At 37.7% G+C, this 27,936-nt stretch overlaps 2 protein-coding genes across 10 annotated transcripts in view; one reads left to right on the top strand and one right to left on the bottom strand.

The window, feature by feature from the left end:
- The window catches only part of rbm18 (RNA binding motif protein 18), a 30,885-nt gene extending 30,237 nt beyond the window's left edge, over window positions 1-648 (bottom strand). For 4 of the 8 annotated variants that reach the window (XR_013659347.1, XM_011481873.4, XM_011481874.4 and 1 more), the window contains exon 1: window positions 250-474. The gene's annotated coding sequence lies outside the window, so the exon portion shown is untranslated. Of the gene's footprint in view, window positions 1-234 lie in introns of all 8 variants that reach the window. The other 4 variants (XR_013659348.1, XM_078955817.1, XM_078955818.1 and 1 more) reach the window with 3 other exon arrangements.
- mrrf (mitochondrial ribosome recycling factor) lies at window positions 539-27,616 on the top strand. Of its 2 annotated transcripts, XM_004074828.4 has the most exons (7): window positions 539-678; window positions 7,222-7,386; window positions 7,483-7,635; window positions 15,594-15,712; window positions 20,740-20,831; window positions 23,598-23,757; window positions 23,936-27,616. In XM_004074828.4, exons 2-7 carry the CDS (start codon window positions 7,224-7,226, stop codon window positions 24,011-24,013), a joined length of 765 nt encoding a protein of 254 aa, XP_004074876.1. In that variant the 5' UTR covers window positions 539-678; window positions 7,222-7,223; the 3' UTR covers window positions 24,014-27,616. The 2 variants fall into 2 exon arrangements, with proteins under 2 accessions (XP_004074876.1, XP_078811941.1); XM_078955815.1 differs by lacking the exons at window positions 20,740-20,831; window positions 23,598-23,757; window positions 23,936-27,616 and adding an exon at window positions 17,941-18,429.
- Window positions 27,617-27,936: the final 320 nt, after the last annotated feature.

Below are 27,936 nucleotides of genomic sequence, written 5' to 3'. Positions count from 1 at the left end.
CCCGTTTTGGACTCAGAAATTAAAACCACAACGTTCAGTTTTATAAACTTCCTGCTGCAAGCTAACGATATCGTACACTACAATGGGTCAACTAAAATGTCATCACAGCTGGGTGGGAGATAATCCATAAATAGTAAATACGTTTAGGTTCAGGCTGTGCTTTTATTTTACTTTTTTCATGAGAATTATCAGTCCAAAACAAACCGTTTTATAAACCAAAGTGCGTTAGCTTGCCTTTCGTCCGTTTACCTTTTTGTAAACCTCCTCTTCTTCAGCGGCGACTCCGAAAGCGCAACAATATAAAAAAAAAATCCCACTTCTGGGATGAAAAACAATCGTTAATAAGTAATCGTACTCATTTCACGAGTACACGTTGGCGTAGCTAACTGTTGTAGAGTAAGATAGGTTAAAGAAAAATGTTACCTGCTACATAAAAACAACAAAGGCGCAGAATGATGTTCTAGGGTATATGGGCGCTTGCATACGTCACTGGAGGCAAATGTTTTGAAGTTAGGCGTCCACCATTCCGCTCTGGTCCGTTTTACACACACAACTCCGCTCATACGGTGTAACTCGTGACTTAAATGCATCGTATACTGATAAAGCCACACAGGCGCGCGTTGATGACGACATATGTGTCAATTTACCCTTCTTCCCTACTTCGACTTTGAGATTCAAGTAAGTACAATGCGATGTACAAAGTTTTGTCTTCTGTTTTCTGCAGTAGTTACGTAATTAAAAATTGTATAATGCCTAATAAATAAATAGTTGGAGTTATTTTTTTTGTGTGTGTTTTTTGTAAGGAAGACGAGCCGCAGAGTCCATTTAGCATAGCAGACCTGCAAAAAAAAAAGCGTGTTTTGATTGTGGAAGCGTCGCCAAACACTGCTTATGGCTCTTTACTGCCACATGAACGTTGTTACTAACGCATAGGAAGCTTTATAAAGTTGATTGATGCTAAAAATAAAAATCAATAAATGCTCAACAGTTACTAACTGCTAGCTACAGTTAGTAGTTTAGCTGTACAAAACAGCTGAATGTATCCTATTGGCATTAATAATCAGTAAAAAGGAAAGACTTACTAAGTTGATAGAAACCTAATAGCATGTGCCAAATATGTTTAAACTCTGAAGGATGTTTTTAAAAATGCTTATGCTACATTATTAGCTGTTGAAAGTGAAATATAGTTTTGAAAACAAAAGGCTACAGGTTGCAAAATTAGTCGTAAAATAATCACTCAAGTGTTTGCAGAAAGCGGAAAACAGCGAAACGTTTAAGTTTTACGTTGCCAAAATGCTAATTTAAACGTGTTCTGCAAAATCAGCGCATGAGCAAAATCACCACGAGTTGAAACATGTCGCTGCAACGTTAAACCTAAGACTCCTGTTGGAATGTTCCCATCTAAAAACTATTGAGTTTTCTTGGATAAAGTTTATTTATAAATATACTTTAGGATAATCATTTCTTTCAGGAATTTAAGGTGAATGTTTCTCCTCAATCGTTTGTGAATATTGTGGCTGGGTGATACTGGGAATTTGGGTATCAACCCAATACCAAGTAATCGCCAATATTGATACCAATACCGATACTTTTTTTTTTAAATGTTTGATACATTTTTTTGGGAAATACACATTTTTTGTTCTTTAAGTGTATAATAAAACACAGGACAGAGGACAGAGACTTTGGCAAATACAAATGTTTGTTAACTAATCACAGCAATCTGAACTGAACATACAGCAAATATAGAACATGTATATTAGTAATGGCATGATGCAATAATAATAAGAGGGAAACGGTAACTAGTGCAAACATTTTAAAACCGCTACTACAATGTAACAAAAAGAAAAAACTGTATTCAAGCTCTTTACTGTCAAAGAAAAACTATCAAGAAAGTATTGAAAGTATCAATCTCATCATGGTAGTATCAATACTTCACCTTGGTATTGATACTATCGATACTCAGATCGATCCACCCACCCCTACTGAACATAAAGAATATATATATATTTCCGACATATAATGCTAATTATTATTGTTTACATCCATTTTTATATCCGTTTAAATGCTTGAAGAAAAATTAGGGTTAGAAAGAATAAAAATAAAAAGATTTGAGGTTTAAATCAGTATTAAAGTTGAAAAAAAATATTGATTAGACATGTTCCTTATGGTCTAATATTTTATGTATTAGTTTAAAAGCACTTTTTAATTTAAGAACAGTCGTTTACAAATGAAAAAAAATAATGAAACTCATATTTCTTTTTCTGATTAAAATGCGCATGACCTTGTCTGTTGAGTTTTGTAGAATAGAACCGAATAACTGATATTATTTTAGCATGTAATTCTAGTTTCAAATATTGGGATTTTTTTTTTGTCCTTAGTTAGAAATAAACGGAATTGCATGTTAGCTTGTTGCTCTACTTGGTTGAATTTCCTAACTTTTCTTTCTTCACGAGAAAAAAAATCTATAGACTCCCATCAAACCCTGCAACAAGGAAGTATTTCTAAAAAGGCAGAGCCTTAGAGCAGCGCCAGATCTTCAGCATCAGATATGCTGTGTTATTTTCTAAAGCAAGCAGAATGATCATGTGGGCTCGGCAGCTGTCTCCTGGTGCTGGATAAAGCAGAAGTGTGCCTGCAGCTGCTGCAAAGTCTACAGGGTAACAGTGAACAGTATCCCACTGAACACCTGTGCCACACTTTCCTGCATGAATACCTCTCAAAGGAGATCTGTCACCGTACTCCATCTCTGCCTATCTGCTCTGCAACAGTGCAACAAATCAGATCGTCTTGTCAGGAAACCTGCTAGTTGTAGAGAGCTGGTGAGGTTTTGTGTCGTGGATGTTTGAGGGGAACATTTCTGCACTTTTTTGATGAATTTGAAGGAAATGATGCAATGTTAGAAGCTGAAATAAAAAGCGAAAGTTACCATCCATCCATCTTCAACACCTGCTAAATCCCTTTTTTGGGTGGGTCATGGGATTGCCGGAGCCTACCTAGTTATTGTTTGGCAAAGGTGGTTTACACCCTGAACAGGTCTCCAGCCTGTTGCGGGGCGGTGAAAGTTACTTCCTGGATATTTTTCAAAGGTATTGTGAAAATGTGAAATTATTCCAGTACTATACTTTGGAAATTGGTGAAGAACTGTGCATTTTTATTCCTTCAAAGGTTGACTATCTATACATGTCAAACTGTTGGGCATCATTGTTTATTTTTTCCAGTATTTGAACTTTAAGACAGAGATTTAAAAAAAGCACTTTGTATGGTGAAGGTCTTTCTAAAGACAGTAGCTTAACTTGCATTGTTGTGTTGTTCTTTAATTTTTTATTATTTTTATTTAGAGGATCTTCGTTAAAATGAACTTTAAAAAATCTCCACAAGCACGTATTGCAAGAACGTCCAGGGAAATATTCTTTAGGGATTTTTTTGAAGAGATTCATATTTGGAATTTATAAGATCTTCTCAAAATGAAATTTATCTTACCTGTCTTTTACCCTTGTGCTGTCCTAGGCACTTTAGCATTGGGAGGTGGGTCATCTAGATCCACTAGACAGTGCTCTGAACCTTTTTTCTTCAATGATTTGTGATCTCTCTCCTGGTGTCCATGGATTACATGAAATCTTTCCACCTTTATCCACCTTTGTCATGGTAGGGAGAACACGTCAATGTAAGGGTGGGGTCATCTAAGATAGCACAAGGGTTAATATGATCAAGTGTCTAGGAAAACATGATCAGCTACTGTGCTTGTGTTTCTTTTTGTTAGAGTATTGCACAAATTGTTTTACAGTTTGATGGATGGATGGATGTATAGATAGATAGATAGATGACTTTATTAATCCCACTATGGGGAAATTTTATTTATCTGTGGCAGCAAAAAACGACATTCCGAAATAATCTATATAATTCAACATAAAAAAAGGACATACAAAATGACATTTGTATTAAATTATTAAAAATTATTATGAAAATTATTATCAAAAATGACATTCGTATTACATAAATAAATAAATATTAAATAAATGCAGCTGCGAAAGTTTATGTTTATAGGTTTGTGTTTTTAAAAGGAATTGCCGTATTTTCCAGACTATAAGTCGCCCTTTTTTTCATAGTTTGGCATGGGGTGCGATTTATACTCTGCAGCGACTTATATTAGAAATAAATTGAAATAAATACATTGTTAACCCTCCTGTTATGTTCATTTGTGAGGAACAGAGATGATGTTCCTGGGTCAATTTGATGTATGAGGTATGTTAAGTGTTAAGAGGATGTTAAGTGACTCAGAGAATCAGCAAACCTTTTTTTACAGTAAGATCTTGAAGGCTAAAAACATAATATTCTATTTTCCAATGATTTCATAGATTCAGAAATGCAATAAAAATGACAACTGTTTCTATAAATACAGGATGACAACCAAGAATTAGTTGGCCAATGGTACTTCATGAAAGGAATAAATAAATAAGTATGAGAAAGAATTACTGTGAAATTATGAGATAAACAGTCTGCTATGATTGTGTCATATGAGGTTGTGCAAGTTATTAGTTCTTGGTCTCTGATTTTGTCAAATAAATTTCCCTTCAAAATGCGACTTATAGTCCAGTGCGACTTATCCGGGTTTTTTTCTACTTTATAATGCATTTTTGGGCTGGTGCGACTTATACTCCGCAGTGACTTATAGTCCGGAAAATACGGTATATTGTATTTTTAGCTTGTAGCTGGAAAGAAATGCTGTTTCTTAGTATTATTTTTGACTCCACTTTATTTGAATTTCTCTTCTTACTTTGCCTTATATGATTATAAAACTAAATTCACGTTTTTCAAATGTTTAACAAATGCTAAACAAAAAATGTAAGTCGATAAAGTGGGCACAAAACCCAATCTGTGTTTTGGTTTGTACCAACCAAGTGGACATACAGTACAGACCAAAAGTTTGGACATGCCTTCTCATTCAAATGAATGGGAAGGTGTGTCCAAACGTTTGGTCTGGACTGTAGAAAGATTTGTAACTTTAGACAAATATTTATTGATTTCACTTTTTGTTAGCATTTTTGAAAGTACAGTACATAAAAATTGCATTTTTTTTCTTTCTTTTTTTCAGAAGTATTTGGAACAGAAAGCTGAGCTGGTACATCTAAGTTTACCTTAAAGAAATAAAAAAAGAATGTTTTGAAAGGAGACGAAAATGAAGTTCAACATTAAGATATTTAGAGATGGAGTTGTTCATTTGCTGCAAGCACTGCTACTGCTTGTTGTCTTTGTAGATTCTACCAATATTTTTTTCCTTTTGAAAATGATATTGAACAGCCTGCAAACGTTCCCCGTTTTCTTAAGGTGGAAAGAAGACCTTATATTTTTAAAAGTTAAAAGAAGGTGTACCTCTTGCTGGCTCAAACGAGGTATTGCCTCCTTTAAAAAATGATGGGAGTGCAGCTCTGAACTGTTTTAAATGCTTTTTAGGACTGTTTGGAGTAGAATAAAGTAATAGGCCAATTGCCCAGCAACCTTAATCCACAGAAACATTAGAATTCTTAGTGCAAAATTTCCCAAATCAACTTTGTAAGAGACTAAAAGTGTGACTGACTTAAATTCGAAAAAATCTAAATGTAGATAAATAGTCAAACAACATCAATCAAAATGGCATTATCTTCCTAAACGTAAGGATATTGAGAATAAACCTCTTTGAATAAGAACACCATGGTAACAGTGTGGCTGCACGTTTGAGAGTTTGCTTGTGTCTTTATCCCCAGAGAAAAAGTGTAGGGAAGTAGATTTTTTAAATGACTTTTACTGCCCTAAGCCACCGCTTTCCGCTGGAAAAAAACCCACTTTATTTTGAAAGTTGTGATATTTGGCCCTGTGCTTCCAACAGCTTCTGGGTTGGAACAAACTGGAACGTGTTTGTCTCTCTGATGTTACTTCCTCCTGCAGTCATGAATGTAAATGTCTGTCTAAAGAGGGGAGTGAATAATCTGTTCTGTGGTTTTGATGAGCCATCCTTGTCGGTGTGGCCCTTCTGAACCACCCTGTTATATACCACTGGTGAAAAGGCTTTCTGCAGGTGTCTCCTTAGCAGCATAAGGCCAGGGCTGCCTCATCCTGGTCCCTCAGATCTCCTGCTCCATTCAGTTTAAGGTTTAATTTTTAAATAAGGAGAAACAGAAAAAGAAACATGTTGCTCTAGGACAACTAGAAAATCAAGTAAAGTTGCATTAGTCCTTGTGTTTTTAGTATTTATTTATTTATTTATTTATTTTTCCCTTCAAATGGGCTTATTCCTGTTTTATTTATATTTTTGACAGGGAATATCAACTTTTACATCATTGTTACATTGTTTCCAAGTTGCACATCATTTTACATCAAATATATTTTCAGTCAGTAAATCAGAATGCGCGTTTTTGATCATTTTGTACTCTTCCCCTCTTTTTTATATGAACAGAAAAAAAACAAAAAAACAACAAAAAAAACAAACAGAGCAGCTGTCAATCACACTCTTATCCAAAAAAGATGAGTCAATAAAATAAACCCACATTATCTGTTATCTTGTAATAGAGAAGTATTTTTTTTTGTTAGAATTAAAGAAGGTCTGGTCTAAGAGGTCCAATATATTTGACCCATTTTGCCCACCATCTCAAACCTTTATCTGTTTGCATCTTTATTGCAAAAGTCAGTCTTTCCATAACATAAATGTCATGTATTGTTTTATACCAATCATCTACTGTTGGAGCATCAGGTTGTAACCACTTTCTTGTCAAGGCCTTCTTTCCTCCCACCAGCAATATTCTCATTAAATATTGGTCTGCTGCAGACCGCATGTGTTGTGTTACTGTTCCCAGGTATAGAGCCAAGGCAATAAAGGGAGTGTTTTTAGTATTTAAATTCCTTCTCCGATCATCCCCCAGATGTGCTCCCATTGGCCTTTTAATGGTGTTTAGGCTGTTTTTATGTAAAGATATTTGTCATTTTCGAGGACAGTTTCTGCAGAGCAGCAGGAGTTCATTAGAAATTCGTCTCAAAGTTGTGGTGGGACTGTTGGCATAAAATAAGCATACCCCTACTTCCCATCATCCATCTGTTTGCAAGCTCTCCCACTAGCTTAGAGCCCCTCACATCCCAACCCTAACATTACCGTTGCAGTAAAAAGGACGAGCAATCTCGGAGCTTTACAGCCGTACAGTTTTGAGTCAGATGCCAGCTCAGACAATCATATCTGTGATGTTGTTTTTACAGACATGGCGTTGAATCATCTGAGGCTGCTGCAGCCTCTCCTGTGCCGCTCCCTGATCTCCCGATCTCGTCTCGTGGTCACCGCCGTGGTCAATGTCAGACCTTCAGCCTGCACTGGCACCGTCCATCTCCCTGCTGCTGCATGCAGGTTCTACGGCACCAAAAAAGGTCCGTCATCTAGAAACAGGTTGCACTTGCATACTTCAGTTAGCAAGAAACTCTGATTGATGTTCATTTTCTTTTACCTTTCCTTTATTTTCAAAGATAAGGCAAAGGGTCCCTCGGCTAAAGTGAACATTAAATCTGCTTTGGTGGAAGATATCATCGACCTTGAAGAATTGAAAGAGGAGATGGCGGCTGTTGTCTATGCGCTCAAAGATGACTTCACGCGCAGCCTCAGCATTCGAACCTCACCAGGTAGTCCACCTCTGTCTGAGTGTCTGTCTTTTATTTTTGTTTTTTGTTTGTCCTCTTAAGTTTCTTAACAGCAGTAGCCTCTAAAGAGTGCATAAATACATTTGTGTCTAAATAAGATGTTGAACACAAATATCAGGTGCATGTAATAAAAGAGAGGGTATTACAGGGGGAAAGCGAAAAAATAAAAAATAAAATGAATGGATAATAATACTTGTTTAACTAACAGCTTAGCATTTTAAAATTTAATAAGCCCCCTTCTTTACTTTTGTGATTGTACATTCATATCCCTACTTCTACTGTTTGACTAAAATATGAATTTTTCTCACACACATATATGTATATTCCAGTTTGATGTAAATCTACCCATAGAAAAGCAAAAATTTAGCTCAAGTTTATGTTTTAATGCTAAACAAAGGCCTACCCCTATTTGTGCAAAAAAATGTCTGTTTTTTTTGTGTGTGTCAAAATTATCCCATCAAAAGAAATTACAGCTGGAGAATATATAAATGTAAGAAAATATGTAAATCTTCCATCAACAATTACATTTTGCGAAAGTCACCATTGCAGAACTTTATGTCAATCAATTCTGTTGATTGATGGACAGAATCCCAGAACATATGCATCCCTATAGTGCCATTGTCACAACTGCCCTTACAGGTGGATATGGGGTGTCTGCAGGTAAAAAATGGGCAAATCTGTAAAGGGCACACAGGTGGGCTGTAGAAAACTGCAAGGTCTTGGACCGCTCAGTGAATCCACAGAGCAAAAATGTACAAGCACACGTTGTTCCAAACATTGAAACAACAGCTGTACAGTATGGCACATTGTATGGATTTTTCTTTATTTGACCACACACACACACACACACACCTGAATCCTACACGCTGTGCAGGGAGCTCATTAGGCCCATTTTAGTGATAAGTGCACGTTCCATGTGTGCAACCTGGCTGTTAGAAATGAAGAAATCAGACAATCGGAGCGTAGTTTTGTGTGGGCATCTTACTGTCACATCACGTGCAGATCACACCTCATGCGTCCAGCACTTGCATGTGGTCAGCAAGGAGCCAGTGTGCGGTCCTAACTGTCCAGTCGAGTGTGGCTTAAGGACACCGTACAACAGCTTCCCCCGTACGTCATAAGTGCAGGTGACTTACACCATCCTTACAAACATGTCACAATACACTCACCACACACACGACAATCACACGTTCCATTTAACCCTTGTGCTATCTTAGATGACCCCACCTTACATTGATGTGTTCTCCCTACCATGACAAAGGTGGAAAGATTTCATGTAATCCATGGAAACCAGTGAAGATCACAAATCATTGAAGAAAAAAGGTATAGCGCACTGTCTAGTGGGTCTAGATGACCCAACTCCCAATGTTAAAGTGTCTAGGATAGCACAAGGGTTACGCAATGTCTTATGAGGTGGGCACACGAGCTTCAAGGGAACACCGAGACACATCTGCGCACCCCTGAAGACAAAGCCGCTCCTGTCCACATGCCTGCATGGGTCTGGACAACCCAAAACATGCAGCACTCGTACCTGTCAACCCCCTTAATGGTGTTTAAGCGGTAGTGACTTTAGTTTGTTTTTGGCTTTTAAGTAAGTCTTTGAATGTGGGTAATGTTTTGCTGAGCACAAGTCATGGGTTTATTCAAAAGTTGTTTGAAGACAAACAAAAGTCAAGTGGGAGGATTTATTTTTGGTTGGATTGGAGTGGAGGATTCAAAGGATTCTTTGAGGGGATCTTTAGATATACAACACTTTATAAAGATTCCTTGTTTAAGTCTTTGCCTTAAGTCAAGGTTTAAAAAGCAGTAAAATACTTATTTTTGTCCATTGTCAAATGAAACGCAATTAAGAGTAGATAAAACTTCTACAAAGAAACGTAACAAGCAAAAAAGAGAGGAAAAGGGTGACAGTGTGAAACATGTTACTGACTTATTAAACAAATGAGAGTATTAAATAAATCACACAGTGAAGTGCAGCTCTAAGCCATCACTCCTGTTTTTCTGATGTTCTAAACGCATTCATCAGGTTTTTTTTTTTTTCAAAATAAAAGACTTTCTTGGTGCTTTCATCTACCTTGTAAAGTGCTCAAAGGCTTAATCTGAGGAGATCCCCTTGTGACACTGCCTCGACCCCACTCTGGCCTCTGTTTCCCCAACTACATCCAGGCCACGACCCTTTGTCTCTGGATTCTAACAACTAGGAGATGGATTCAAAAGAGGGTGTAATAAAGTTCCCAAAGGAGGAGACTGCAGCCAAAAGCAGACTTCAGACTGAACTTTTCTTGAGTTTTGTCTGTTCTTTTTCTCTTAACATGTGTGATTTCTGATTTACTTTGGCCTTGCTGTACTGGGTGTTAAACATGCAGAGGATAGTACGGGTTTCAATTCATTCCTGTGCTTTGTCATTGATCTGTTATTGTCCCACTTAAAAGATAAGACCACCAATGCCCTTTTCTTTTGTTCTGAAACAAATAACTCTCCATTCCCCATCCATAATTTTATCTTTGAATTTCTTTCTCAACCTTTGGGTTGCATTTCTTCACAGTATTGATCTCAAAAGTCACTTCTTTGGATTTCTTTTCGCTTCCATTCCTCTCCACTAATTTTTGTGCATTCATCCCTCCATTCTTTCGTTCTTCCTCGCGGCGCTCCCATGGCCTGCTCGTCTTTCTCTTCTCCGTCCAGCTGCACGGTAATCCAGCAAAAGCAGCCGGACTTAAGGCCCAAAGCAGAGATGAGATGTTTGAATGAAATGAGGTCAGTTATCTGAACGGGTTTGTTCCATGAGCCTCTCATCTGGCTCTCATTAAACCTATGAGAGATTGTCTGCGTGGATAGGACCACATTTAAAAGTATACTGTTGTGTGCTATGAGAAATGTGCTCTTATCTGCATGTACCCACTAAAATGTGCTAATCTCATATGTTGGTAAGAGGTTTGGAAAAGGGGTCTAAAGAAATATTGCCTTTGGTCAGAGGGGCTCCTGCTGTGAGAACAAGCAGCAAGGTAACCATGGAAACGAATGGTTAAAAAGGCTTTATTTGATTGTCGAATTCTGGCCTTTTAGATATGACTGTTTAAGTTTTTATTTTTTAATTGAATTCAAGAGAAAATAATTCATTCAACCTGAGAACAAAATAAAATATGAGCCCCTAAATTTCCAAACAACTATTTTACTTGGATAAAGTAAAATAAAGTACATTTATTAAAGTAGCAGTTTTTTCTACACAGGATTTGTATATATATTTAGACTGTGTATTAACTTTAGGCTTCATTCATAGTACGGCTGTCACTAACGATTATTTCAGTGGCCGATTGGTCAGCGATTACTGTTCACATAAAATAATGTGCAATTTCTTTTTTTTTTACAAAATGTGACAGTGCTGGTACTCAGTCCATGGAGCCTCGCGTCATGTATGGTATACTGCTAATGCTCAGCATATGATGCATTCACAGAAATGGAAATTTTACATGTATAGTTCACGAATTTAGATTTCAACTTATTAAATATAAAAAGTTTAAGGTCCTATATAAGCTTTATGCTAGCACTAAAAAGACATAATTGGCTCACAAGCTATAGGGTTCCTGATCCTTGCACTAAATCATTGTCTAAACTTCCCATAGAAATAGTGAGCAAAAAATATTTTTATGAACATGTGTTTTACTGTATTGCAATTAGTAAACAGTGAAAAATTCTATAATTAATTTTCCTCCGTTAGTTTGCAAAAGTGACTTAGGTGGTATCCAGGGTGCAGCAGCCCAATCATTTCTTTAAATCCATCCTCTTCAATCATTGACAGAGATCTCATTCCTTTTAGAAACACGTTGAGGATGCTCTGTGGAAGCGTTTTCAGCCGTCTCTGGCCCCTCCCCAGTCTACAGTCAAGGGTGTAGACCAGAATTCTGGGCTTCTGCGACTGTAACGCCCATGATCGCACGTCGCTACGCAAATTTTTAAGACCGGTCACGAGCTCTACATACAAACCGGACGTTCATTGATCATACACTGACAGTTCAACAGGTTGAACTTTTTCACATTAAATCGCAGCAACGCAGCACTGTGACCAATCGGGGACTCGGATTTGGAAGTAACGTCCGCTTCAAAACACAGAAGTACAAGCCGTTGTAAACATGATCAAGACAATAATAATTGCTGTTTGTGTCCAGACGGATTAATATGACTCCAAAACTGACATTTATAGGAACAGAGCTGTGTAAACTGTGGAGAAAGATTTGAGGGATTTGCACTGCTTTGACTTTGCGCACATCTTCCTATTGTAGATGGCAGACGAGCGCTAATAAACAGTAAATACAAAACAACAAGAAGAATCTTTTCCCTGTTGCTACCTGGATGTGTGGCGCTGGTCTGGGGGGTATTCCAGGAAGCATGTTTAAACTACCCTGACTTTAACCCTGAACTCTGGCTGAAATCCGCCTGAACATGCTTACTCTGGGTATGTCGGTTCCAAAAGACCGGATATGAGTTGCCGTAATTACGCTCGACTTGGTAACCCTGGGTTAATGCACGTGCATGTCAAGTACATAAAGACATTCACAATAGATCGCCGATTTCCGGAGTCACCATGGAAACGCGTGGAGAAAAAAATAAAGTGCTTATACTTCAGTGAGACGAAGTCTGAGATTAATGACACCGAATGAAGATTATATGTCCATCAAAAAAGTAATACGGCTGCATCCGCAAAAGAAAGAGTTTCTGCATGTAGTAGAAGAACAGACAAAGTAAACGCACGAGTTTCTGATCTTATTTCCATTTTCATGTGACGCAAATATATATATATAACTTATCCAATTTGGCCAACTTAAATTAATTACTTCTATTGGTAAGTAATTGAGTTAAATTTATTCAACCTAATTTCTTACGTCTATAAAACTCAACAATTGTTAATACAACTCAAATTTACATATTTATTTAACTAAATGTCATATTACTCCAATTCAAGTAATCTTTTTTCCATCTTGATTAATTATAATTCTTGAACTCTCATATGTCTAAGTTTGAGCCGGCAGATACTCATTTTTATGACAATAAAAAGAACAAAACAGTATGTGCTTATTGCGTTCATTCATTTAGGAATTTTCCAACATTGTCAATATATTGTTTGACTGTAGGGGTGCTATATAAACTCATCATCCTCTCCTTTACTCTCATGGTGCAGAGACTTGAGCAAAATAGGACAAAATAACTCGTCAAAACACAGTAAAACAGTTAAACAACTAAACACATTTGGTCAAAAACCCACACTTAAACCCAAATCCATCCGTCCAGACAGGCAAAGGGAATGATATCCCAAAATTCCTTGCGGTGGCGATCTAACAGCAGCACCACAGTTACACCTACTTAATTGAATTTATTTGAATGAAAGCAAAATAACTGTCTGAAAACTACGTGTTATTTTTAAACTGACTTAACAAAAAAAAGATTTTTAATTATCTTAACTGAAGCAAATAATTAAGTTAGATCAAAGTAAAAAAGTTTATTTTTCCAACATCCATATGTGGTCTTTTCACCCCCTCACGGTGGAAAAAGTATTATCTGAGCTTCTTCATCCACTAAATCATCTTCAAATGGACACGGCATACTGCTTCTCCTCTCTGTAAACAAAGTAACCTTCAAATAAACCTGCTCCGGACCAGGTTATGTTCAGAGCATGAGTTGCCATGGCAACTTGACCTACCCTGAAACATACCTCCATTTCTGGAACCGAAAGCTGAGGTTATCAACTTCCTTAGCCTCAAACTTACTGTGGGAGCTAGCATAACCTTCTTCCTGGAATACCCCCCTGGTGTGTCCAACACTGGCTGGATGTGCGTTCATAAAAGTGCGTTCATAAAAGTTCCATGTGAATGCCGCCTGAAACTTAAGTGTCTGTCTTCTTCTTCTATGGTTGGGGAAGGACTCTACCGCCTCCAAAAGTTCCTGTTGTACTTTGGGATCCCAATGACTTTGTGGCTTGTGGTTATTATAATCATTTAAAATGACAACAAAAAATAATAAACAAATAAAATGTGTTGACAGTACCCAATTAGCATTAACGATCTTTTATAGTCGATAAGTCGACGTCGTCGACTAATTGTTGACAGCCCTAATTCATAGTGTCTGAACTTCATTCAACATTTGATTTTCCATTTTCCAGAGGACTTTATTCTTCTAAATCAGTGTTAAACTTCAATCCTTGAGGGCCAGTATCACACATGTTTTCCAACTAACCTGCCTTTGTAGCTTCTTATTGGCAAAACACACCTGATCCAGGTAATGGGCAAGCTGGGCGGGGTTTAAAAAAAAAAAAAAGTTCTAAACTATTCTAGAAATAATTGAACCCCCATCATGGGCAAAGTGGAAATAATTGTCTAAAAAGGAACATTAACTCTTTTAATGATCAATCTTTCTACAGTTGTCCTAAAAAAAATGAATATCATAAATGCACTTTATTATTGAGCCAAGTAGGAAACGAGAAACACAAGGGCTACAGACATTTATGGAGGTTTATTTTGGCTTTAATTTAAAGGCATTTGTGAAACTAAAACTCGTAACATTATTACGTTTGCTCTAAAATGCTAAAGATATTTAGCATTATTTCTCATATTTCTTCCTATCGGGATGCATTTCCTTTCAAAAACCCTTCCTAAACATCTTAGCTATCTTTGCATAATAGATTTAAAAAAAAACATACTTGGCATTTCAAAACAAAGATTTGTTTTAAATTTATGATTCAAAGATTGCTAAAGCTTATTTTTTATAAAAGATCCTTGAGAGAGCGGAAGCAAACCCAAGAATGAAAAAAGACCAAAGACAAAACATTCACACAGAGACGTCAAAAATCCCAATGTTTGATCATTCCGACATGTATAAATCAAAAATGATTTGATAAAAGACTGATGTCAGGAGAAACTCAACACCTCACATGAACGGCAGCATTTCTGATGATTCTTGATAGTTAAAGAAAAGACCTTCTCACTGTTGGAGCATAAGGGGCATAAACAAAGCTATAGATGGTTTGCAAAAGCAGCGATTGAAATCAAAGTAGGGGATGTTGGGAAGCAGTTGGTACCCGTGTTATTACATCAACCGTTTTATTTTTGATACTTTGCATCTGCGTTTAATCTCCGATTTCTGCTTTCCTCCTCCCTTGAAGTCAGATGATAGATTGATCTTATAGAGAAAATTACACCACTGGCTCACCTCCCCTTCACCTCACTTTTCCACACACAACACCAGCACAACCCCCATGGGGTAAAAGAGAGGGGAGGGGGTGATGTAAGGCAGAAATGGGGAAGAAGGAAACTACTGCGTCTGAGGTTAGCCAGATGGAAGAGAGGGATGGATGGCTGGAGAGAGGGAGAGGACAGAAGTCTAAGTTTGTTGGCCAACTTACCTGTTTCTCTCAATATTGACTATGAAGAGAAAGCAAGTCATGGACACTTCTTCAGTTTCTGGAGCACAATTCTGTTGTGGCATCAGTTGCACCTTAATCTGTTTTTCTTCATGTGTAAATAATTGATTTGATGCAGTTTTTCATTTCAGCGCTGGAACATTGAAGCACACAAGAATAGCACCAAATTTAACAGCTTTTCAAAAATTGTTGGAATAAAAATATGATGAAAAATTGTAAAAAAAAAAAAAAAAAAAAAAAAAAAAAAAAAAAAAAAAAAAAAAAAAAAAAAAAAAAAAAGAGAAAATGTGTGTTTTTAAAAAACTTTTTTTTCTTTTCATGAAAGCAAGAATTCAGTTTTCCCAAATTTTTTTGTGTAAATAGATACTGTTCCCTGGGTGTTTTTACCATCAAGTAGAATGTTCTAACAAAAAAAAGTTGCCTGTGATGCTTTCCTGGAGTAGATCTGCGTATGTTATGCAGCCTATTATGTGTGAGATAGTCTGTGAAGGAATAAGGAAGGTGATCATGCTGACCTGTGTTCATTCAGGGGCTCTGGATCACATTATAGTGGTGACCTGCGATGGGAAGTTTCCCCTCAACGAGTTGGGTCAGATCTCCATGAAGTCATCTCACCTCCTCATCGTCAACATGAGCAACTTTCCTGAAGTAAGACACAATCACACACGCACACACACACACGCACACATCCACTAAATTAGGCTTCACAAATGTTTTTTTTTTGTCTCCGTGCGGACACACACAGAATAGCCTTGGTAAAACAATCCAAAGCACAGACAGATAAATGGTGTTCTCAGATGAAAAAGTGAACCAGACCAGCAGTGAGATCCAACATCACTGTGTAAATGAAACCTGAACTGCTTTCCTCTGTGCCCTGCGTCTCAGATGCTAATTGATTGATCGCTCACGGTGTGCTTTGTTCTGAGAGTGAAAGATAGCAAAGAAGTTTTGTGTGCGCTGCAGTGCTGTGTCTGCATGTGAGTTGTCACAGATAGGAAGTGACCTCATTTTACCCCAGGGTTAAGAAGAAATGGATTATTTTTTCTTCCTTTTTTTTTTTTTTTTTTTTACATTTTCTTCCCCTCGTTTTCTTCAAAGATTGTCTTTAACTTTGCAGCGGGTGCCATACTGGTGGTCCAGAAAATTGAAGTGCCCCCACCCTCTTCCTTCATTTTTCCTTTATCCCTAATCGTACGTGGAGAGAATTTCAGAATGTTGACTTTATTTTTGTTTCTTCTCTGTTTGATGTTGGGACCATTCTTTTTCTCATTTATTTTTGAAAAAACTAAAAGTTTGGAAGTTTTATTCTTCATCGTCTTAACAGTACTAAACACTAACTTTTATTAAAGTACATGTTCAGCAGTTCAAATAAGAAATGTTGAATTTATTTGTTTAATTTTCGTTGCTAAGGTTAAAAACAATACATCTTACCTTTTTATAAATGTATTCAAAATTTGCTCTGTTAGCAAAAGGTATAAACATATCTGAAAAAGAAATTTAATTAGAATAAATAATATTGTACCATTTCAATAATATTTAGTGTACAATTTTTCTTCAGACAACATTAACAGATCAGTATCTATCCCTTCTAGATGATTAGAGTGGACAACATTTCTTTTCCCCCTCAAAGAAACGTATTTTGGCATTTGTAGGCCTCATCTCTTTGTGCCTTTGGGGATATGACGCATTGAACTACACGCGTGCACATTTCCAAAGACCAGCTCTCTTTAGATAACTTGAAAAGGTCCTGATGAGTCTCCCACTTGTTCTTTCTCCTCGTATTTCTGTAAAGGATCAAGGTCTCTGAGCAATTAGCGTTCACGTCATCCCGCAGTTAAAAATCCTTCTATAGATTAACTTTGATTAAAGCTATTGCTCTAATCACTCTGTGATCCTGCTTTAAAAAGTTGAGGTCCCATCAGTTGTCACACACCTGGGTGTGTGATATTTGTTCTCCCCTGGAGGGAGGGGTCAAAGTCGTGCTTGGGAACCATGTGGTGGTTTAAAACCCCCAATCCAACCTAAGTGTTAAGCAGCGGTTTCTTTTTTTTTTTTTTGAGTGTTTTGGTATGCCCCAACTGTAGATTTTAACCCACAACGGCCCAGGCTCAGGGTAGACACTCTACCACTAGGCCACTAAGCTGGTACTATTGTTAACTGATCCTAAAGTTATTTAAGTTTTTTCTTAGCTTTTAAGTAAAAGATTGCACCTTTTTCATGTAACAGTAATAGATTAAATCTGTCTTATCTTTTATGATGGATATTTTTGTTTTTTTGTCACGGTTCAGGGCCTCCCTTAAAGCCTTTGTAAATAAAACGCCTCAAAGGATTCCCACCTCATGCTTTAGACTGGAAACTTTTGTCATTTTCTGCCGTTTCCTTTTCTTTATTAGAATAGCCGGAACCGTTTTTCTGTTTACCATGTAAACGCGTATCTCTGCTTTTGTGGATGTTCTTTTGCCTCGCACTTGTGTGTGAAAAGTGTCACTTAAGATGAGTTGGGTTAACCTGCATGTCCCTACAGATGCATTTTCAGAGGAATTTATGTGCAATACCCGTGTGCGATAAGGAGCAGATGTTTACTAAAGCCTTTCTTTTTCGTTCATGCTAAACATCAGTTTTTCTCTGAAGTATTTTCCGGTACCTTTCATTGTCTTAACGACTCACCGGAGGGTTGTGGTTTGGCCTGTTTGTTCTCCACCTAAGAACCAGGCAATTCAAAAATTAAGAAACAAAAAAAACAAAACAAGTAAAAGTATTTATCAACCCTCTAGATCTGGAAATCCAGATTGAATCTGGTTCAGGCTACATGTTTCTCCCATGAGTGTTATTTTTATTTTTTTTTCATTTTTCTTTCTTTCTTTATGTAACCAAAGACCACACACGCTCTGAAAGTCACTCACACACGCTACTGCGTCAGGTCCCGCTTTAACCATGTCCCACATAGAGGTGAGTCCTCGGCGCTTACAGCTAATAGGCTTATAATGATGCCTATCCATTACCAGGCGCTGAAGAGCCTTTACCAATGTTTTTCATTCATTAAGAGTATAGCCTGGAAAGTGGAGCTAACAAGACCTGGCTTAAAGGGATCTTTCTGGTTGTTTTCTATGTGGGTTTGGTGTGAAGTATTGATTGGGACTTAGTTTCTCACCTGTGGTAGAAACAGGAAGTAAGGCTCTTATTTTGGAGTTTAATGTTGAAAGTGCTTCACGATGAATGAGCAGTTTTAGCAGCATTAAGCTTAGAAATTTGTGAAAAAATAAAATATACAACAATGTTATAAATTATGCTTGTACTTGTTTCTGGAAAGACAGCGCATCGCATCCTGCTGCTAATTTTCTACCTACTTGATGGATTAAGGGTTAGAGTGTCGTTTTTGCGAGGAAAGGAAATATGGCTCTTCCTCTAAATGTTTACACTCCTTTTATTTTACAGTCCTCCCTAATTTATTGGGATCCATAACAAGATGTTGCAATAGGGGCTCAATGAAGGACTACAGTGTGTGTAGGAAGCCACTGCAACACAATCCCTACAACTTATTTTTTCTTTTCTATAAAGATGGAGAAACCTCATCGTCTCAGCTGTCAGTTTCAGTTTATACTTCACACACACACAAAAAGGAAAAAGTTGTTTTATTCCGGGGGCAATTTGATTTTGCGTGTCAACATGTTTCAGAAACACACTGTGTGTATCTCCTTGTTTAGGCTTCCAAACATTGTGTTCATGTTTTTTTTTTCTTTTGAATGCGCACACACTCCCACACACATTCCTGTCTGCTCGCCTCGTGCTTTGAACTGAAGCACGAGTGTTTGATGTGATACTTTAGTGTAATTTCTCTTCCTCTCCAACATATTAAGCAGAACCTGGCCAGTCTCTTCAAAAAAATCCGGTCGGGGTTTTTTTTTTGGTAACCACCACAGCGGTCGTCAGAAAGAGGAAATGGTGATGAATTTGATGCTGAGAACAATCAAACATAGGTATGGGATGAATCGATCACTCTGCTCTCCAAAGAGAGAAAGAGGAGGCCCGTTTTTTTTTTGTTTTTTTTTTGGAGGACTTTAACAAAAGGAAAGGAGCCCCCATGAATTCATTTAATGTGCACAAATAAATTCCTTTAATCTCGCTGCCATTTCTTTTCCCGGGTGGATAAAGCCAGAAGGAGCTGTCGAGAAAAGAGAGAAGAATAAGTTAAAAAAACAAGAAGAAAAAAGGAAATTGTATGACTTTTTCCATTACACATTTTCATTGTCTAAAGTTTCTCAGAGAATTGTCCTAGAGTTTCAGAAGTGTGACTTTGTTTTGATTGATTTGAAGGGTTTAGCTTTTCCCTTGCTGTGTATAAAGTCGTCATTGTATATTTCTAAACTGTTGCTGTCTGTTGCTAATGTAGTGTTTGGAACCTGAGGGATTATGTTGTACATAGAGGCAGTTTTGTATGTTATTAAACATACCAGGGATTTTTAGCCCATTTGTTTTTATGTCTGTTTTTCTTTTCCCTTTTGTGTCTTTTTTAATCAATTTTTTAAAATTATTATTTAGCAAAGTAATGAATTTATATAAGTGATTTTCAAAATGTAGTCAGTCAAATTTTCACAGATTAATAAGATCTGCATGAAAGTGGGCAAAACAAATCCTCTAATGTGAATAAATGTCTCTAAATGTGGATCTGTGGATGTGAGTTTACTGGAAAGTATAAAAAATAGATGAGTGACATCGGCATCTTCGACTCCCTCAAATACACAAAAGATGGAGAAAGGGATTTTTTGATTTGGACTTGATAATATCAGAACTTCTGAAAGCCAAACATTTTTTTGTAAATCTTCCTTCTGTGCGTTTATTTTTTTTAGGAAATTAGAAAAACTAATGGGTCTAAGTGGTCCTTTGTTCTTTTACAAGGATGAGGTAGATATATAAAATGAATTAAATTCAAAACAACAGTACAAAAGAGTGGAAATGAAATACAAAACAGACTGAACCACAGTTGCAATATATATAATCAGCCATCATAAAAAAAAAATCTTCTGTCCGTATTCTCTATGAATTAAATCTTACTAATACTGCATACCGGTAAATGTAGTTTTTATTTTTCTTCCTTTGACCCCAAACTGTCTGAAAACAAGACAACTTTAAGGAAAATCTAAATGTCTTTGCTGTTTCAAGGTTATCTTCCATGAAACGTGACTCCTTATCTGTAGAGTGTGTTCGTTTGCATTTGTTAAATAGATCAAATAATCCAATAATGTAGAAGGAAAAAATCTCCTGGGAGTAATGGGAGTAAAATTATTTAATTGAACAGTTTTTAAAGTTGAAGTGATAATTTCAACAAATATAAATCTTCCTCTTTATTAGAATAAATGAGCACTAAGTGAAACTCGTCGGTGTGTTCATGTACCCACCGTAAGCTAAAGCAGACTCTCCCGTGGAGCTGTCAGGGGTCAGCTCTCTGCCCTGGAACCTTTCAGCCATTTCCCATGAGGCCGAGCGCTGACAGTGGCCCGAGGCACTTCCACACTACACGGGATTCCCCCGACGCGCGCGCAGACACACCGTCCAACACACACACATGCATACTCAACACCTTAATGACTACCAGCTGAAGCTTAGCCACTACCTGTAGTTGTGGCGCTGAGAGTGAAGACATTTTTTTTTTTTTTATTTTCTACGCACCCCCCTAGGCTGTAACGGCGGCCACCCGTGCCCTGAGAGAGTGCAGCATGAACCTGAACCCAGAAGTGGACGGGACGATTATCAAAGTGGCCATTCCCAAGTGAGTTTGTCGAAAACACAAACACACCTTTGACTAAAATCCTTTTTATTGTTTGCTTTTCTCTGTAATGATAGCCGTTTTCCTTAATCAGTTTTTATAAGTAAATCATATTCAAATGCTTTTTTTCTTTATATTTAGTGTTTTTTATGCAGCAAAAACAATTTATTTCATTAAAATAATTCGCCTATTATGTGAATTACAATGGTTAAATGTCCCAGACAGTGATTTTTACGTTTTACTCCATTAATAAATCCACTGATCTTTTTGCGCTTTGCTGTAACTGACAGGTTTATTGACTTTTTCTTGTAGATGTATAGAGACCCTGGGTTTGTTGATGTGAAGGTTGGGTCAGTCTCTCTTCTGGCGAGCCCTCTCCTGCGCCGCACCGTTTTTTTCCCTTAGCCAAATCAAACATCCCGACATAAAACAATCCGTCACTCTGTCGACGCGCCGCTCTGTGTGAATATGTTTTTAAATATACAGTTTGCACATGAGCCTGCGTCTGTGTGTATGCCATCCTCTATAATGTGCAAGTGTGTGTGTGTGTGTGTTTGAAGCAGCAGGTGTTTGTCTGGTAAAGGACGGACACGAGAGTCGGTCCGCCTCCCTTCTGCAATCAGACTCGACACACTCCAAGCCTCCTTTTGCATTTGCAAAGAGAAGCCACTCCTTGATTGGCCCTGGAATCAGTAATTAGGCAGTATTGTTTGCAGTAAATACAGGCTGTACTTGGATTGTTTGCAAATAGTTTTCACTGCGAAAACAAGTTGAAAAAAGCTAATTGATGGCACAAAAAAAAGGAGCACAAAACAGGAAAGAGTCCTTCTCTGAGATATTAACAAATGCAAAGTGGATGTAAAAGTTGATGGTATGATGCAGGCTTTATGTTTGCCTGGAGTCCTTGTGACCAGATTGCTGTTTGTTACTGTGATTGAAGAGCTAAAAGGATTAGAATCCACTCCAACAAGAGCAGCATGTTCGCTCCAGCGAGGACAGAATTTCATATTCCCCCATTGTTTTTTTAATGGGTTACCATTAAAAGTATCATTGCCATCACTACCGGCTACCCTAAGTTTGTAGAATTTCTTTGAGTAAATAAAGCTTTTTCAAGCACAATTTTTATTTTTAAGAGTGATCCATTGAGTGTATATGAGAACTGGACTGAATGACTGACTCCTCCCACCTCACGTTGCAAACAGGAAGTGCCCACTTGTTCAAAGAAGCCACAATCCCATCGACTTCTACAGAGAAATAAACAGCTATTACTCAGTCATTCTATTTGTCAGAATAACCCTTCTTTCTCTGATGCTTGATTTTAGACATGTTCTTGTTAATCACTTTTTTTATTGATATTTTTTCCGTGGTGACCAATCAGGTGTCTCGATAAACGTATGTGGTTTTACATCAATCGTTCCAGGTGTTTGACTGACAGTTTCTCCCGACCCTGCTTTCAAGTGATTATAGGGGTCTGGACTTCCAACAAGCTTACCCTGATTGATGAAAGTGGTTGCCATAGAAATGTTGACTCAGACCGAATTGGACCAGTCACTGCTTACTGACGGCATTTGGATCCAACACGACAGCGTTCATATTGCTAAAATAAAATGGCAACTGAATTGACCTCATTTTGTTGGAACCGTAAGGAAGTCATATTCTGTGGGTGACGTCTCAATCTCTCTCTCTCTCTCTCTCGGTCCAGTTCTCATATAAAGTCAGTGATGGCTTCCAAACAGGGATTGTGCAAGAAAACTGGAGTAAAGCAACAGCAACTACTGGCAATTTGGCATGACCGCACCTCTGTGGGTGGATGCTGGAATATAGTCTGAAAAACAGCTTTTTAAACCAGTAAAATGCACTTTTGAATTGATGGATGTTACTGGGAACACACTTGTTTTCTCTGGGTTAAGTTGGTGGCTTGTTTAGACCTTTCTTGCCTTTTGACTTGAATAGAACAAAGCCAGTTTTGTGGTGGAAAGCTTAGGTGGATAAATCATGTGGCATTGTGTTGGCGTCAGGAGTTCAAGAATACCTTCATAACATCTCTTACTTCCATCTCAACTGATGCTACAAGAAGCATCATTGAATGAGGTTTGAATTTTAGATTTAAGAATTCTTGGAAAATGTAGAAACGCCGAAGCAACACCGTAAACCGAGATGATGGGGCGTAAACAATGCCACCCAATTACAATGTTTTCTTTTTTAGAGGTCCTCAATCAGCCAGAGGGGGGCGTGGCCACTCAGAAAGACCTGACATGTTAAGAATTAGTGGTGTAGGACTCAAAATCCAGGAGACCAGGCCAAGTGGCAGAAACTTAAATATTTAATAATTAAACTCAAACATGACAAAGCCCAAAACAGTGAAAAAAGCAGATGACCTGACAACGAAAATCTGAAAACTAGACACTTAAATACACCGAGGCTAATTTACAGAAATGAAGATGGAAGATGGAGAAGATCAGCTACATGAACCTCAAGTGACTGACAGAGGACAACCTAAAACATGATCAAAGCAAAAACAAAACTGCACAGTCCTCACGTGACGGGTCTGTCCAATGGGCCATGCCCATCATGAACAATGGATTGTGACATGTCATGACAGGACTGAAGTCTTTTGAGGAGGACTGCACGCCATGATTCAAAACACGCCAAAGTGGTCTTCCATTCGTCTGACAAAAACACAGAAAATCTGTGCATGGGAAACGCTGGATTGTTTAATCCACTCACATTGTCTTCCTTTAAATGTTTCCTTTTCTTCCTTCCCGGCAGAGTGTCACGAGAACACAGGGAGAACCTCGCCAAGCTCGCCAAGCAGCTTAGCAACAAAGCTAAAGAATCGCTGAGGTCGGTGCGCTCCAACGCCGTCTCCCAGGTGAAAAAATCTAAAGAAGGGCACTCAGAGGATATTCTGCGACTCATAGAGAAGCAGGTATGAGGTCAAGGACGCAAAATGATATATATACTTATATTAAATATATATTATTTCAAAAGAGATTCACCTCCAGGATGACTCTCTAAAGAGTTGACATTTTTTGTATATGTTTGCTGAACCAACTAGATGCACCCTGACATTGTTCTGATTACCAATTCTTCTATTTCCTTTGTAGATCCAGCAGATGACGGATGATGTTACAGCGGAAATCGACAAGCAGCTCGCAGTAAAGACAAAGGAGCTGTTGGGCTAAAAGCCAGATGTTAGAAGCAAAAATAGCAGGTTTTCAGTTTGGTATTTCCATATTGCTCAGTAGACACAACACAATAGCGACAACTTTTATATGTGCCGGTTTGAAACAAGCCCTGAATGACTCTGAAACCTAAACTAGGTTCTCGAAGCGACTTCCTCAGAATATGGCATCTCTTCACGACTGCATTGTTGGTGCTCGATGCCGCTGCATTTAGCCACGTTAAGTGCACCCACAGACGTTTGCACGGAAATAACGACAGACCGCCCGTCACTTCCCTCCACCCTTGTTGCTCTTCCCGTCTTCAAACAAACACAGAGGAAGGGACGAATGGACTTTTAATAGGATTTGCGGGCCTCCTCCTAATCAAACTCCTTGCCACAGGGGTTGTCTGTTTACAGAACCCAAGCGCACCCGTCTGAATGTAAACTGGCTGCAGGTTTGTCTTCGTCCCAGAGATGTGGAAGTTCACGAGCAGATATTGTTAGCATGTTTGCAAACATTTGTTTCGCATTGATTCTGTAAAGGATGCACGAGGCAGAAAAAACATCTCTTCTAGTCTTGATTTAGGATTAAATCTCTATTTAGGAAACAATCAAATCAAGAAAGTGACATTATTGATGGTCTCCATTAAAGATACTCTGCTTTGAAGCCTAATGCGTCATCTTGACTGCCATGTTTTCCTTTCATTTTATTCAGTTCTGTTTTGAAGTCCCCCCCTCTCCTTCATTAGCTGGAGTGATAATGGACTTTTCCTGTGCACGGACCTCATTGCCCTGGCTGTAGGAGCCACAGTTGTCCATTAGGGAAAGGGGCTTTTAATGTTGTGCACTTAGTCTCCTTTGACTTTAAATAGACGCACTTCTAAAGGCGCAGTTAAGAAAATCCCAGCATGAGGAGCGTTTCAGAACCAAGTCACTTCCAAGAAATGTTGGAGACTTGCCGAGCACCAAACACTCCTGTAGTTGCAGTACTTTTGAAAAATTATTTTTATAGTTACATTGTTCGTACCATTGTTACGATTTGCCCAAACTCTGATTTGGAATGTTTAAACCAAATCGTCTGTTTTTTTTTTATTTTTATTTTTTTTTACTCCATTTAGGAAGCCTTTCTTTTTTTCAAATTTGATCTTCCGTGCTTCTTGCATGTTGCATTCAAACAAGCACTTCCTCTAAAGGCTTTGCTTAAATGGCCTAAAGAGGCCGGAGTCATTGGATAAACAAGAGTTTAGCGGAGGAGTGGCTGGGCTGGGGCAGAGGAGGGTGGGGTGGAAATGGCAGGTTTTCGCGGTGATTCTAGGTCCATATGTCAGCAATTTGAGGGCATTGTGTATCTTGGCCTAAAACAGAGGCTTCATGATCGATGGAGGGGTGAAAATCTCCCCAAGTCTCTGGCGCAGAGCGCAGGCAAGCAGGAGGAAATTGCTTTCAGCTGATACCTTCATTTCAGTTGACATTTATCAAGTGAATTACCCCTGTTCCTTTCAAATGTTTACTACCACTACGAGCACCGCCCTTTTTTTTTAGGTACTTGTGTTTGCGTGTGTCCGTGTGTTGCAGACTGCATTTGTCTGCAAGTGAGAACGCAGCAGAGGTTTATTCTTAGTTGATGTTTTGTTGTGTCCTTTGGCGATTCCTCAAAATAATATACAGGAAGAAATTAGTTCAGTAAACGTTGGATTTGAAAGGAGAGACCTTTATGTGCATTAAGGAAAAGAAGAAAAAAAGTCGATTTTTCTTGAAAGAAAAAACATTATCTATGTTGAATCAGTGATCTGACTTTAATATAAACACAGTTGCTCCAACAGTTTATCTCTCATTTTGCTGAAAAGAAAATGATTTAAAAAAAATTCCATATCAAATATTTTTGAATGTAAGACTCTCATAAGCTTCTAAAACTAGAAACTCTCTTAAACCTCAAAAAATATTGTATCATTCTTCCTTTATTTCACAAGCTATTTTATAGATTTAAAATCAACATAAAACATACAAGAACAATTTAGTATAAAAAAAAGGGGCAAAAGACAAAACTTCACTAGAAAAATGAAGTTTACCATCTAGACGGTAACCACAATCAAACCATGCAGACAATAAAAACTCAAATTGAGTAGATCCAGTAAAGCTTTGATGATCTATTGAGGAAACCTCCTAATGTTCTCTCTCTGATAAGTCCTGTGTTGCTGGTTTAAATTACTTTGTAAGGAATTGGAAGCAGCATGACACTGGCAGACGTCTGACCAATCATCGCAAAGTCATAAAGGATGACTGAAAGCAGTATCTTTTCAAATAGTCTTTAACCAAACCAAACCATCTGCATGGTGCATTCAAACAAGACTGCACTCCAGGTTTGAAACCTCCTTGACCAAATCATCTACATGCCGGTTTTTTCCATTGGATTACACTGATACTAGCAGAAGTTCCTTTTCTTTCCGTCTTCTTGTTGATCATGTGACCAGCCCAGTGGATTAACACTGGGGCTCTGCTTTCCATACCTGAAGTTAACATTTCTTTGTCATCTCGTTTTATCTGGGAAAATCTGCAGACCATCCACTAAATATTGTTTCAGATTAACGCATCGTATTTAACTATTTCTTACACAACACCTTCATTTCCATCACTTTAGATCTTCTTTGGTTTAATTTAGTTATTTTCAGATAGATAATCCAAAACATCTAAGTGCAAGTATGTTCCTCAATGTAAGTCATTTCGACCAGACCACAACTGCAGCCTCATGGGTACAACCTAATGCAAGTTTGAACTTTGCAGTGCTAAAAATGTCAGCATCCTAAAGACATAACCTGCTGATTTGACACTTTTTTCTTTAAAATAAAATCAACCAGATTATTAATTTCCCTTTTTGTTTGTAAAATATGTTCCAAAAGCTACTTTAAGCCAAACACCCTAAACACAAAGGCAATACAGCACTGGCTGCACTGACATGACTGTCATGTCAGCACTGATCAAAATGCCGCCTTTGACTCTGTGGGTCATGATATTGTTAACAAATTATTAGTTTGTAGGATTGAAAGACTTTCTTTCAAGAATCAGAGATTGATTATTGGACCACTGCTTTTCTCTTTATCTCTCTGGGAGTGTACACACCAAGATCCTTTCATCCTCTGTCATAGGAAGAAGTGCTAAAGGTGTTAAGTTGTTCCTGACAAGAGTTTTACCAAGAATCCAGAAAACCGACCGCATCACTCCTGTTCTCATACCTTAGCACTGCCTAACAGTTACCCGCAGCATCAATTTTAAAATACTATCACTAGTTTTTAAATCGCTCTGTCAGTTGCAGAAGTACACTTCTCATTGCCTGGTTTTATACAAACTAGTCAGGTTTCTGAGATCAATAGAAAACCATTAAGCAATAGGGTAAGAACCAAGCTAGTTTAGTCTACTTTTAAACAATAAAAAGATCCAAACTGAAGACTCTGCTGTTTTTCTTTTTTCGTGCCTTTATTTTTCTGTTTTATGGTCTGCTCTTTATTCTCGTTTGTCTTTTTAAGGTTTAAAAGCTTCTTTTGCTTTCCCGCGTTTTTGTAAACCCATTTCATGCATTCTATGTATAATGAATACAGCATCAATAAATCTCCTTTTGCTTTTGAAACTGGTTTGTTGAGGACTATTTGATATCTTTTAGTGTGTAATCTCTTCATTTAAAAGGGCGGGAAAACAACCTAAAGCAACTGTATTTTTGCTAGTTTATATTGTATTCTTTTTTTTTGTTTGTTTTACACAGGGGAGATGATGTGTGCAGGGTTTTATAGCTTAATATTTCAACTTTAACTAAAGGTATAGAATATTTAAATCCAAGTAAGCTTTGAGTTGTGATGCTCAGCTAACAAACTCATTTCTATTCATGCTGAAATCAATATCTTCAAGTTCCTCTTCATCCAAGTGTCCCTATTCTGTGTCTTTATTTTAATC

Source organism: Oryzias latipes, chromosome 12 (assembly GCF_053564925.1).
Source record: "Oryzias latipes strain Hd-rR chromosome 12, Olatipes_Hd-rR_3.1".
NCBI lineage: Eukaryota > Metazoa > Chordata > Actinopteri > Beloniformes > Adrianichthyidae > Oryzias > Oryzias latipes.
This window is presented reverse-complemented; position numbering and strand designations above follow the sequence as displayed.

Coding starts and splice junctions, on each gene's coding strand:
- mrrf (XM_004074828.4), top strand. CDS start 7,224: ATGGCGTTGAATCATCTGAGGCTGCTGCAGCCTCTCCTGTGCCGCTCC. Junction 15,713..20,739: donor ACATGAGCAACTTTCCTGAA/GTAAGACACAAT, acceptor GCACCCCCCTAG/GCTGTAACGGCGGCCACCCG. Junction 20,832..23,597: donor ATCAAAGTGGCCATTCCCAA/GTGAGTTTGTCG, acceptor CCTTCCCGGCAG/AGTGTCACGAGAACACAGGG.